At 38.8% G+C, this 13,672-nt stretch overlaps 1 protein-coding gene across 1 annotated transcript in view; it reads left to right on the top strand.

Annotated features, from left to right (window-relative positions):
• ARHGEF38 (Rho guanine nucleotide exchange factor 38) overlaps nt 1-13,672 on the top strand; it is a gene marked incomplete at its 3' end in the record, with an annotated part of 154,567 nt that overhangs the window by 129,705 nt on the left and 11,190 nt on the right. The window contains exon 10 of the mRNA XM_082838419.1: nt 8,919-9,230. Within this exon, the coding sequence (XP_082694545.1) occupies nt 8,919-9,230 (312 nt within the window). The remainder of the gene's footprint in view (nt 1-8,918; nt 9,231-13,672) is intronic.

Raw genomic sequence — 13,672 nt, 5'->3', positions numbered from 1 at the left:
GAGTCTCTGGAGTTTTTACATGAGAAGCAAAGATACTTTCTGAGGGTGTGACTTTTATTAACATATTATACACTGGAAATTAAGGCCTTCCTATTCAGAAAGTGCTTTATTTGAGTCATATATCTTCTGTTCTGTGGTAAAATATTTGTTTTCTAAGAGTTCTGTAAAATATACAGAATCATAAAACATATATTGGGAATCATTAAAAACATGCTTGGGCTGCATTCCAACTCCAGCCAGTTTCAGAACCCAGGTCGGGGGAAAAAATGCTCAAAGTCTGAAAGTTCTTAACACACAAATAGACATGCCCCAAAGAGGGGATTTATGGCAGTCTTATTTCCCAGAAGTTGCCTGGATCTCTGGATAAGCTGTTCCTTCTGTTCAGTAGATAAAATTCTGCACACATGAGGATGGGAGAAAGGGCCACTGTCTATGGAAAAAGAAAACAAGACCTTCAAGGGAGATGAAGAAACATAGGTTCAAATCCAAAGCTGAGCCCCGGGAACTGTGCAAACAAAGAAGAGAAAGGGAAATCTCTCCCAGCAGCCTCATGAACAGCAGATTAAATCTCCACAATCTACTTGATGTACCTGTATCTGTGGAATACCTGAAGAGACAACAAATCATCCCAAATTGAGGAGCCATGTGGATGAAAGGCTCTTGGTGCTGCAGCCAGGCATCAGGGCTGTGCCTCTGAGGTGGGAGAGCCAACTTCAGGACACTAGTCCACAAGAGACCTCCCAGCTCCACGTAATATCAAACGGTGAAAATCTCCCAGAGATCTCCATCTCAACATCAACACCCAAATTCACTCAACGACCAGCAACCTACAGTGCTGTGCACCCTATGCCAAACAACGAGCAAGACAGGAACACAACCCCACCCATTAGCAGACAGGCTGCCTAAAATCATAATAAGTCCACAGACACCCAAAAACACACCACCAGACGTGGACCTGCCCACCAGAAAGACAAGATCCAGCCTCATACATCAGAACACAGGCACTAGTCCCCTCCACCAGGGAGCCTACACAACCCACTGAACCAACTTTAGCCACTGGGGACAAACACCAAAAACAACGGGAACTACAAACCTGCAGCCTGCAAAAAGTAGACCCCAAACACAGTAAGGTAAGCCAAATGACAAGACAGAAAAACACACAGCAAATGAAGAAGCAAGATAAAAACCCACCAGACCTAATAAATGAAGAGGAAGTAGGCAGTCTACCTGAAAAAGAATTCAGAAAAATGATAGTAAAGATGATCCAAAATCTTAGAAATAGAATAGAGAAAAAGCAAGAAACATTTAACAAGAACCTAGAAGAACTAAAGATGAAACAAGCAATGATGAACAACACAATAAATGAAATTAAAAATACTCTAGAAGGGGTCAATAGCAGAGTAACTGAGGCAGAAGAACGGATAAGTGACCTTGAAGATAAAATAGTGGAAATAACTACTGCAGAGCAGAATAAAGAAAAAAGAATGAAAAGAACTGAGGACAGTCTCAGAGACCTCTGAGACAACATTAAATGAACCAACATTCGAATTATAGGGGTTCCAGAAGAAGAAGAGAAAAAGAAAGGGACTGAGAAAATATTTGAAGAGATTATAGTTGAAAATTCCCTAATATGGGAAAGGAAATAGTTAGTCAAGTCCAGGAAGCACAGAGAGTCCCTTACAGGATAAATCCAAGGAGAAACATGCCAAGACACATATTAATCAAACTGTCAAAAATTAAATACAAAGAAAACATATTAAAAGCAGCAAGGGAAAAACAACAAATAACACACAAGGGAATCCCCATAAGGTTAGCAGCTGATCTTTCAGCAGAAACTCTGCAAGCCAGAAGGGAGTAGCAGGACATATTTAAAGTGATGAAGGAGAAAAACCTACAACCAAGATTATTCTACCCAGCAAGGATCTCATTCAGATTTGATAGAGAAATTAAAACCTTTACAGACAAGCAAAAGCTGAGAGAGTTCAGCACCACCAAACCAGCTTTACAACAAATGCTAAAGGATCTTCTCTAGGCAAGAAACACAAGAGAAGGAAAAGACCTACAATAACAAACCCAAAACAATTAAGAAAATGGTAATAGGAACATACATATCGATAATTACCTTAAATGTAAAAGGATTAAATGATCCCACCAAAAGACACAGACTGGCTGAATGGATACGAAAAGACGACCCATATATATGCTGTCTACAAGAGACCCACTTCAGACCTAGAGACACATACAGACTGAAACTGAGGGGATGGAAAAAGATATTCCATGCAATGGAAACCAAAAGAAAGCTGGGGTAGCAATTCTCATATCAGACAAAATAGACTTTAAAATAAAGACTATTAGAAGAGACAAAGAAGGACACTACATAATGATCAAGGGATCAATCCAAGAAGAAAATATAACAATTGTAAATATTTATGCACCCAACATAGGAGCACCTCAATACATAAGGCAAATACTAACAGCCATAAAAGGGGAAATCGACAGTAACAAATTCATAGTAGGGTACGGTAACACCCCATTTTCACCATTGGACAGATTATCCAAAATGAAAATAAATAAGGAAACACAAGCTTTAAATGATACATTAAACAAGATGGACTTAATTGATATTTATAGGACATTCCATCCAAAGACAACAGAATACACATTTTTCTCAAGTACTCATGGAACATTCTCCAGGATAGATCATATCTTGGGTCACAAAACAAGCCTTGGTAAATTTAAGAAAATTGAAATTGTATCAAGTATCTGTTCTGAACACAACGCTATGAGACTAGATATACAGGAAAAGATCTGTAAAAAATACGAACACAAGGAGGCTAAACAATACACTATTTAAAACAAAGTGATCACTGAAGAAATCAAAGAGGAAATCAAAAAATACCTAGAAACAAATGACAGTGGAGACACAACAACCCAAAACCTATGGGATTCCACAAAAGCAGTTGTAAGAGGGAAGTTTATAGCAATACAACCCTACCTTAAGAAAGAGGAAACACCTCGAATAAACAACCTAACCTTGCACCTAAAGCAATTAGAGAAAGAAGAACAAAAAACCCCCAAAGTTAGCAGAAGGAAAGAAATCACAAAGATCAGATCAGAAATAAATGAAAAAGAAATGAAGGAAATGATAGCAAAGATCAATAAAACTAAAAGTTGGTTCTTTGAGAAGATAAACAAAATTGATAAACCATTAGCCAGACTCATCAAGAAAAAAGGGAGAAGACTCAGATCAATAGAATTAGAAATGAAAAAGGATAAGTAACAACTGACACTGCAGAAATACAGAAGATCATGAGAGATTACTACAAGCAACTCTATGCCAATAAAATGAACAACCTGGAAGAAATGGACAAATTCTTAGAAATGCACAACCTGCCAAGACTGAATCAGGAAGAAATAGAAAATATGAACAGACCAATCACAAGCACTGAAATTGAAACTGTTATTAAAAATCTTCCAACAGGGGCTTCCCTGGTGGCACAGTGGTTGAGAGTCCGCCTGCCGATGCAGCGGACGCAGGTTCATGCCCCGGTCCGGGAAGATCCCACATGCCACGAGCGGCTGGGCCTGTGAGCCATGGCCACTGATCCTGCGCGTCTGGAGCCTGTGCTCTGCAATGGGAGAGGCCACAGCAGTGAGCAGCCCACGTACTGCAAAAAAAAAAAAAAAAAAATCTTCCAACAAACAAAAGCCCAGAACCAGATGGCTTCACAGGCGAATTCTATCAAACATTTAAAGAAGAGCTAACATGTATCCTTCTCAAACTCTTCCACAATATAGAAGAGGGAACACTCCAAACTCATTCTACGAGGCCACCATCACCCTGATAACAAAACCAGACAAGAATATCACAAAGAAAGAAAACTACAGGCCAATATTACTGATGAACATGGATGCAAAAATCCTCAACAAAATACTAGCAAACAGAATCCAACAGCACATTAAGAGTATCATACACCATGATCAAGTGGGGTTTATTTCAGGAATGCAAGGATTCTTCAATATATGCAAATCAATCAATGTGATACACCCTATTAAAAAATTGCAGGAGAAAAACCATATGGTCATCTCAGTAGATGCAGAGACAGCTTTTGACAAAATTCAACACCTATTTATGATAAAAACCCTCCAGAAAGTAGGCATAGAGGGAACTTTCCTCAACATAATAAAGGCCATATATGACAAACCCACAGCCAACATCATCCTCAATGGTGAAAAACTGAAAGCATTTCCACTAAGATCAGGAACAAGACAAGGTTGCCCACTCTCACCACTCTTATTCAACATAGTTTTGGAAGTTTTAGCCACAGCAATCAGAGAGGAAAAGGAAATAAAAGAATCCAAATCGGATAAGAAGAAGTAAAGCTGTCACTGTTTGCAGATGACATGATACTATACATAGAGAATCCTAAAGATGCTACCAGAAAACTACTAGAGCTAATCAATGAATTTGATAAAGTAGCAGGATACAAAATTAATGCACAGAAATCTCTGGCATTCCTATACACTAATGATGAAAAATCTGAAAGTGAAATCAAGAAAACACTCCCATTTACCACTGCAACAAAAAGAATAAAATACCTAGGAATAAACCTACCTAGGGAGACAAAAGACCTGTATGCAGAAAATTATAAGACACTGATGAAAGAAATTAAAGATGTTACAAATAGATGGAGAGATATACCATGTTCTTGGATTGGAAGAATCAACATTGTGAAAATGACTCTACTACCCAAAGCAATCTACAGATTCAATGCAATCCCTATCAAACTACCACTGGCATTTTTTCACAGAACTAGAACAAAAAATTTCACAATTTCTATGGAAACACAAAAGACCCCGAATAGCCAAAGAAATCTTGAGAAAGAGAAACGGAGCTGGAGGAATCAGGTTTCCTGACTTCAGACTATACTACAAAGCTACAGTAATCAAGACAGTATGGTACTGGCACAAAAACAGAAAGATAGATCAATGGAACAGGATAGAAAGCCCAGAGATAAACCCATGCACATATGGTCACCTTATCTTTGATAAAGGAGGCAGGAATGTACAGTGGAGAAAGGACAGCCTCTTCAATAAGTGTTGCTGGGAAAACTGGACAGGTATTTGTCAAAGTATGAGATTAGAACACTCCCTAACACCATACAGAAAAATAAGCCCAAAATGGATTAAAGACCTAAATGTAAGGCCAGAAACTATCAAACTCTTAGAGGAAAACATAGGCAGAACACTCTATGACATAAACCACAGCAAGATCCTTTTTGACCCACCTCCTAGAGAAATGGAAATAAAAACAAAAATAAACAAATGGGACCTAATGAAACTTCAAAGCTTTTGCACAGCAAAGGAAACTATAAACAAGACCAAAAGACATCCCTCAGAATGGTAGAAAATATTTGCAAATGAGGCAACTGACAAAGGATTAATCTCCAAAATTTACAAGCAGCTCATGCAGCTCAATAACAAAGAATAAACAACCCAATCCAAAAATGGGCAGAAGACCTAAATAGACATTTCTCCAAAGAAGATATACAGAGTGCCAACAAACACATGAAAGAATACTCAACATCATTAATCATTAGAGAAATGCATATCAAAACTACAATGAGGTATCATCTCACACCAGTCAGAATGGCCTTCATCAAATAATCTAGAAACAATAAGTGCTGGAGATGGTGTGGAGAAAAGGGAACACTCTTGCACTGCTGGTCGTAATGTGAATTGGTACAGCCACTATGGAGAACAGTATGGAGGATCCTTAAGAAACTACAAATAGAACTACTATATGACCCAGCAATCCCACTACTGGGCATATACCCTGAGAAAACCATAATTCAAAAAGAGTCATGTACCAAAATGTTCATTGCAGCTCTATTTACAATAGCCAGAAGATGGAAACAACCTAAGTGTCCATCATCAGATGAATGGATAAAGAATATGTGGCACGTATATACAATGGAATATTACTCAGCCATAAAGAGAAATGAAATTGAGTTATTTGTAGTGAGGTGGATGGACCTAGAGTCTGTCATACAGAGTCAAGTAAGTCAGAAAGAGAAAGACAAATACCGTATGGTAACACATATATATGGAATCTAAGAAAAAAAAATGTCATGAAGAACCTAGTGGTAAGACAGGAATAAAGACACAGACCTACTAGAGAATGGACTTGAGGATATGGGGAGGGGGAAGGGTAAGCTGTGACAAAGTGAGAGAATGGCATGGACATATATACACTACCAAACGTAAAGTAGATAGCTATTGGGAAGCAGCCACATAGCACAGGGAGATCAGCTCGGTGCTTTGTGACCACCTAGAGGGGTGGGATAGGGAAGGTGGGAGGGAGGGAGACACAAGAGGGAAGAGATATGGGAACATATGTATATGTATAACTGATTCACTTTGTTATAAAGCAGAAACTAACACACCAATGTAAAGCAATTATACTCCAATAAAGATGTAAAAAAAAAAAAAAAAAGGTTGAGCCAAGAAAGTATTTGGGTGGCAAACCAGTCTGAGTAATACTAATTTAAATTTAGTATCTTGTGTTCCATAGGTATTATTATTTCATAGTAGTATTTCAAGGATTATTAAAAGATATAATAGACTCCATCATCTTGAAGATCCTTGAAACTGCCTTTTTTGTAATGTTATTATAGGCATTTGGGGTCAGACAAATCTTCATTGAGTTACCCTTGTGTTGGAGGATGTTTAGCTTTCCTACCAGGCTCTAAATCCCAGTAACATCCCCCATCTCGTATTTCCGAATCCTGGGAAGGGATACTGCGATAGTGCCCACTCCAATAGAAAAATACCCAGAAGCATCTAGCGTTCCTGGCACTGAGGAATGGAAAGTCATGATTACATCTGAACTAAAATGGTAGATTAGATGGATGAGAGGGAGGGAGGGAGAGAGAGAGAGAGGGAGAGGGAGAGAAAGGAGAAAGTCAGTTTCTACAACATGTTAAATAGAAGAAGTGTGCCTAGTTCTTTATATGTTTTCTGGGCTTAATTACAGTAAGCACATTTTAGAAAAGTCCTTAAGGGTTTGCTCTCTAGCTTAATGCTGACATTAGTTAAGGTAATAACTATTTATTGAACACAGGAAGAGCATGGTATATAAGTTCTCCTTCATCAAGCATGCCCCAGAACTTGACAGAATGAAAAAGAAGGTGTCCTTCCCTACCTTGCATAAAACCACAGGATGATAAAGTATGCTAAATTAAAATAATTATCAGAAAGCTCAATATAAAAGTACCTTTTAATGGTAAGGTATATTGAACTTTTTTTTTTTTTGCGGTACTCGGGCCTCTCACTGTTGTGGCCTCTCCCGTTGCGGAGGACAGGCTCCGGACGCGCAGGATCAGCGGCCATGGCTCACGGGCCCAGCTGCTCCGCGGCAAGCGGGATCTTCTCGGACCAGAGCACGAACCTGTATCCCCTGCATCGGCAGGCAGCCACCAGGGAAGCCCCTGAACTCTTTTTAAAAGTCAAATATTAAGAGCTCGAATCTATCTAAAGGCAGAGCAATTGTTTTTATCTAATCATGAGAGGTACCTATCTACACATTTTGTATAGCACAGAATATTAGAATAAAATCTGATTCTTATTCGTTCCAACCATAATTCCCAGGTACAGATGAACTGGTTCATGTCTGTGGGTCATAGGACTTATATATCGTAATTATATTGTAATTTTGTAATTAGATTACCTGTAGAATTCAAGTATGTCACAAACACAGTAATTTATCCCAGAACAGTAAACAGATTCTTTGCTTAGTTGAAGGACTCATTAAATAGTCTGCAGGTATATAATGATTATTTTATAAGATAGACATCAAATTTAATCTGTGTTGGCTATTGCTGGTGCCAGTAAGAGACTGGTTTCCCTCCTCTTCTAGATTTCCCATGAGTTCAGACAAAGTTACTACAGGTCACTCAATTAATACAAGCTGCTGCTCAGATGCTGATTCCCTAGAACATCTTTCAGGGTACAAAAGAGAAAACTACTTCCAAATTGCCATAACATAATCATGACACCCAAGCATATATGATAAATTTGGGCAGTCAGCAAACATAGGATACTGGTGTACTTCAGAATAGAGGGGAGGAAAGAGAAATAGAAGAAATTAAATCTAGGGTGCTCAGTTGCTGGCATGGAGTTAGGCATTAATACAATGTTCATTTTCAATGACTCAGACCTAAAAATATAACAATTTAGGACACAGAATCAGCATCAGCTTAATCCTTCAAAGTATTTAAAGAGGAAGCAATAACTCTCTGGTCATTTCTATAACAGGAACAAAATACCTGTAATAAGGGGGGACTATCTGTATAGGGGATAGGATTCCACTGCCAAAATCAGCCACCAGGGTAGTCAGGGAATTGGATGTGGGAGGAGTAAGATACAGCCTCTCCTAAGACCAATTGTCTTCCTTTTATTAGTAGCAAAGAAAGGGAATGATATGTGAATAAATTATGCAGTCTTGGTAGTCAAAGGTGGAGATTACCCCCTAGCCCATGTTCTGGAGAAGCTCCAGTTGGCTCTGGGATTAGAAAGAAGGGGAAGGCGAAAGTGTTGTGGGAGGTGACCCCACTGACAAAACCAATGGCTGCAGAGAGAAGGGTGGAGCATAGTTTGGGTGTGCAGGTTTCAACTTTTGTATTCTTCTTCCTGTTCACTCTTCAGGTTCAACGTTAGAGTCTAGAGTTGCTGTTTTAAGTCCTTGAACAGGTTTAGCTAGACAAAAAAAATGATCCCATGCTCTTTCAACTTGTCTAGATACTTTCCTGCCTTCCTCTGTGCTGCTGCAGGAAGGAGGTAAGCCTACTGATAACAACTCCAGACATGGTATTGGGTGTTCCTCCTTCTGTGATGGGATTGTTTTGCTCTTTTGGCAGGCAGCTCATTTGCAGAAGCTTGTCCTGACGCCCCTGTCAGCCCTGCGGTCCCTATTCCCAGGGCCCCAGAAGCTAATCCAGAAACGCTATGACAAACTGCTGGACTACAACAGCTACCTGCAGCGGGTGGTGGCGGATGAGTCAGACTTGGCCAAAAGGGAATATGAGGCCCTCAATGCCCAGCTTGTGGAAGAGCTCCAGGTGTTCAACCAGGCCGCGCGGAAGATTCTGTTGAACTGCCTGTGCAGTTTCATCACCCTCCTCAGGGACCTGATGCTCGTGGCCCAGAGGGTTTATTCCACGGTGGTGCCGGTAAGCACAGCACCAGCACTTGGCTACCTTGGCCTACGGAATCTGTCAGAAAGTACAGCATGCAAAGCAGCCTGCTCATAGCGTGCCTGAGTGTAGTGTATGGTGTGGCTTCTATTTTAGCTGAAGCCAGTCAGAGAATATTCTGCTCCTTATCGCTCTTCTGCACAGGAAGGTAAAATCAATTTTCCTAGTGCTGGTTTGCTGTGACTTATACCCTTGGAGCTCTTTTTGGAAATTCCTTTTCAAACACCAAACATCTTTCCACTTTGCTCCCCTCATCGATGGAACCAATGTAGCTCCATCTGCCTGATGCTATGTTGAAGCTTATCAACTTATATTTTGTATTCTCTTCCCATTCAACCGTTTTTAAATGTTAACCATGACTGAGACATGGATCCAAAAATAAGTCCATCTCACCGTAAAGACAGAAATAGGATATCAGTCAAACCAGTCTTTGTTTTGCTTTTGTTTTCCTCCAAAGAAGAGAAGCCTGATGTGTGTGTGGAAAAAAAAAAAAATATATATATATATATATATATGTATAAATATATGTATATATCTTAGCTTTCCGTTAGGGTATGATTTTAGAACTATTTTCTTTTTTTTAAAGATTTATTTATTTATTTTTTGGCTGCCTTGGGTCTTAGTTGCAGCACACGGGATCTTCGCTGAGGCATACAGGATTTTTGCTGCAGCGCGCGGGCTCTTTGTTGTGGTGCATGGGCTTCTCTCTAGCTTGTGGCATGCGGGTTTTCTCTTCTGTAGTTGTGGCACGTGGGGTCTGTAGTTTGCGGCACGTGGGCTCTCTCGCTGAAGCACGCAGAGCTCAGTAGTTGTGGCGCGCGGGCTTAGTTGCCCTGCAGCATGTGGGATTTTAGTTCCCTGATCAGGGATTGAACCCACATCCCCTGCATTGTAAAGCAGATTCTTTACACTGGACCACCAGGGAAGTCCTTATAATTATTTTCTGAAGAGGAAGAAAGATATATACAACCTAATATCAATTTTAAAAAAATCAGCTTCGTTTCTTGGCCCTTCATTTCAAGTGTATTACTTATCATTCAGCTCGTGTGATATTTAATGGACATTTCGAGGAAAATTAATTGTCCCTACTTTACTTTTTATTGTATATTTAATTAACTTTTAACTTATCATCTGAATTAAATTAAGTTGAATAAAGAGGTGCTACATTTACTTGGCTCAAAAGGAAGAACTATTTAAAAATAAGTAAGCAGTCCCACACTCATTCTGTGCCCAAACCCCTCCAACTCCTGCTCTCACCCCGACTGATATTAGTTCATTTTTATATACTTAGAGTTTCTTTGTGCCATTAAAAGTAAATGCAAATATATATTTTTATTTCCTACACAAACTAGCAAACTATAGTACATTCTGCAACTTGCTTTTAACATCCATGTTAGTACATAGAGAGCTTCCTCATTTCTTTTACAGCTGTATATTAGTCCACTGCAATAGTTGTACAATAGTGTGTAATCAGCCTCCTATTTTTTTGGTAACAACTTTATTGAGATATAATTCACATACTATACACTCCACCCATTTAAAATGTACAACTCAATGGTTTTTGTATATTCGTAAGAGTTGTGAAACCCATCACCACAGTAAATTTTTAGAATATTGTCATCACCCCCAAAAGAAACTCTGTACCACTAGCAGTGACTCCACATTTCCCCCTAACCTCCCCAGTCCCAGACAACCACCAATCTACTTTCTGTCTCTACATATATGCTTATTCTGGACATGTGGCATAAATAGAATTATACAACATGTGGTTCTTTGTGAGTGTCTTCTTTCACTTAGCCTAATGTTTTCAAGTTTCATCCATGTTGCAGTGTGTTTCAGAACTTAATTCCTTTTATTGCCAAATAATATTACATTGTATGGATATGTCACATTTTATTTGTCCATTCATCAGTTGATGAACATTTAGGTTATTTCCACTTTTTGGCTATTATGAACAATGCTGCTATGAACATTCAAGTTCTTAGTGGATGTATGTTTCCATTTCTCTTGGGTATATACCTAGGAGTGGAATTGCTGGATCATATGGTAACTTTATGTTAACCTTTTGAATAAATGCCAGTCTGTTTTTCAAAGTGGCTGCACTATTTTACATTCTCAACAGCAATGATTGAGGGTTCCAATTTCCTCACATCTGTCTTTTTTATTATGGCTATCTTAGTGGGTATGAAGTGATATCTCATGTGGTTTTGATTTGCATTTCTCTTATCAGTCCCCTATTTTTAAACTTTTAAAGTTGAAGTGTAATTTAAAAGATTATATACAGTAAAATAAAAGAAGGAGCCTTAAAACACCCAGTCTTCAAAGGGACAAGGGGAAGGAGTAGCTATAGGAATGTGCAGAGAGAGCTAAGTGGAAAGGTTTACCTGACAGGATCTGTAACTATCAGTCAATACTACAGAAAGCAATAAATACTAAAGAAATTTATTGGGAAATAAATTTCCTTATCTCACTTTCCTCCCTTATTCTGATTTCCTGTGGGTGCTTCTCATTGCAAGAACCCATCTGGAAACCAGAGTGCAAGGAAGCTGTTGATACACTCTATACTGGTCAGCCTTCCAGAGCACAGAGCAGGATGGAAATGGAAAAAGAATAAATTTGAAAAGACAAACAAAAGATATTCAGCACACAAAGTGAATGCTGGTTAGGGTTCAGCAATACCACACTATGATTACTTTTTCTTTTATGTATAGCTTTTTTGTTTTCCTTAAAGTTAATAATTGTGTTTGTCTTTTATCAGCTTAATTTTCATTTGCCTAACTTTATTTGCCAGCTTGACTGGATCACTTCTTAAGACATTCAGATGTGTGATATATTCTATTAATTGTGTCTTCTTGCAGAAATCTCTCAGAGAACTGGTTATCTTTTTTATCTCATAATTAACTGTAATCCTGGGATTACTTCATCATCATTCTGGGGAATCCCTTTACCTCTCTTCTGTGTGGGATCTCACATTTCCTTATCCCATGTTGACCTTCTTTCTTGCTTTCTGCCTTTATTTGAGGGAGCAAATTTTTGAGTAGTTTCTTAAGAAAGGAAAATTGGGAGGTTAATATTTTGACACCTCAAATATCAGAAAATGTCTTTATACTATCATCATATTTAATTGATAGTGTGTCTGGGTGTAAAATTTTAAGTTGTTCTTCCTGAATTTGAAAGCATTCCATTGTTCCATTGTCTTCTAGCTTCCACTGTTTCTGTTGAGAACTCTGGGTGCATTTTGGTTCTTGATTCTTTGTATGCACTTTCCCCACCCTATCCCATTCTAAAAGTTTATGGAATTTTCTTATTGTCTTCATCAGTCTAAAATTTAATGATGATGAACCTTGGTGTGTCAGATGCTTTGTGGGATCCTTTCAACCTGAAAATTTATGTCTTCCGCTTCTAGAAACTTTGAACATTTCATTGATGATTTTTCTCTCTTCCCTTTCTCTTTTCTTTCTGAAATTCCTGGGTTGTTCCTCTAATCTTGTATCTTTTTCCACTTATTTTCTGTCTCTTTATTGCTTTGCTCTACTTCCTAAGAAAATTTCCTACTTAATCTTCAAACCCATCTTTTGATTTATTCTTATTTCTGTTCCCATGATTGTAATTTTTGTAAGTTCTTTTTGGCTTTCTTAAGATGAAAACAGGTTGCTTTTATTTTTATAAGGTTCTTTCTTTCTTGTTATAGTTATGACTTAGATGTCTGATATACTTTATCATTCACCACTGGTAAAGAGTTGAGGATGAATTGGCAGCATTGAGCACCTAGATAGGCATTGAAAACTCTAAGCATCCACTACTGTGTAGAGCAATTTGACTGCAATTTCATTTGGGAACTCCTGATGATAGCACCATTAGGTCTTTCCTCTTAGGCTGGTCAGAGTCTCTGGAGATGTCCCTTCAAGTTTTCTGCCTAAAGGGTAATGGTTGACTGCTAGGCCTGGTTGGCAGGGTCTCTGGGTCCAGTCTATATCCACTCACTTAACTACCCTCTTTCTAACATGGGTCCCCCACCATTATTTGTGCCATTATTGTCCCCAGTCTAGATACTCTCTGATTTACCATTTGCAGAAAAGAAAACTTCATCTTCTGCTAAGGTAGGGAAGAAGCAATCACCAAGATTCACTGAAATGGAGAAAGAATCTGGGGATACAACTGCTTCAAAACAATTTCAGTTGTCTATATCTGCATAACAAATTACACCAACCATGGTGGTACGAAACAACCAATAGTCATTTCTTACTATTGTTTCTCATAGTTCTGGGGTTCACTGGGATCAGGTAATCATTCTCAGTGTCTCAGGCAGATAATAGCTGGGGCTGAAGTGGTCACAAAGACTTTCTCAGGCCTCTTAAGATTGGTGGTGGGAAGACGACAGAAGACTCAAACAGCTGGGGACTGGCATAGCTGGAGCC

This window comes from Leucopleurus acutus (assembly GCF_964270905.1).
Source record: "Leucopleurus acutus genome assembly, chromosome: 4".
In the NCBI taxonomy this organism is placed as follows: Eukaryota; Metazoa; Chordata; class Mammalia; order Artiodactyla; family Delphinidae; genus Leucopleurus; species Leucopleurus acutus.
The sequence above is the reverse complement of the archived record's forward strand: the minus strand, read 5'-3'. Positions and strand labels throughout refer to the sequence as shown.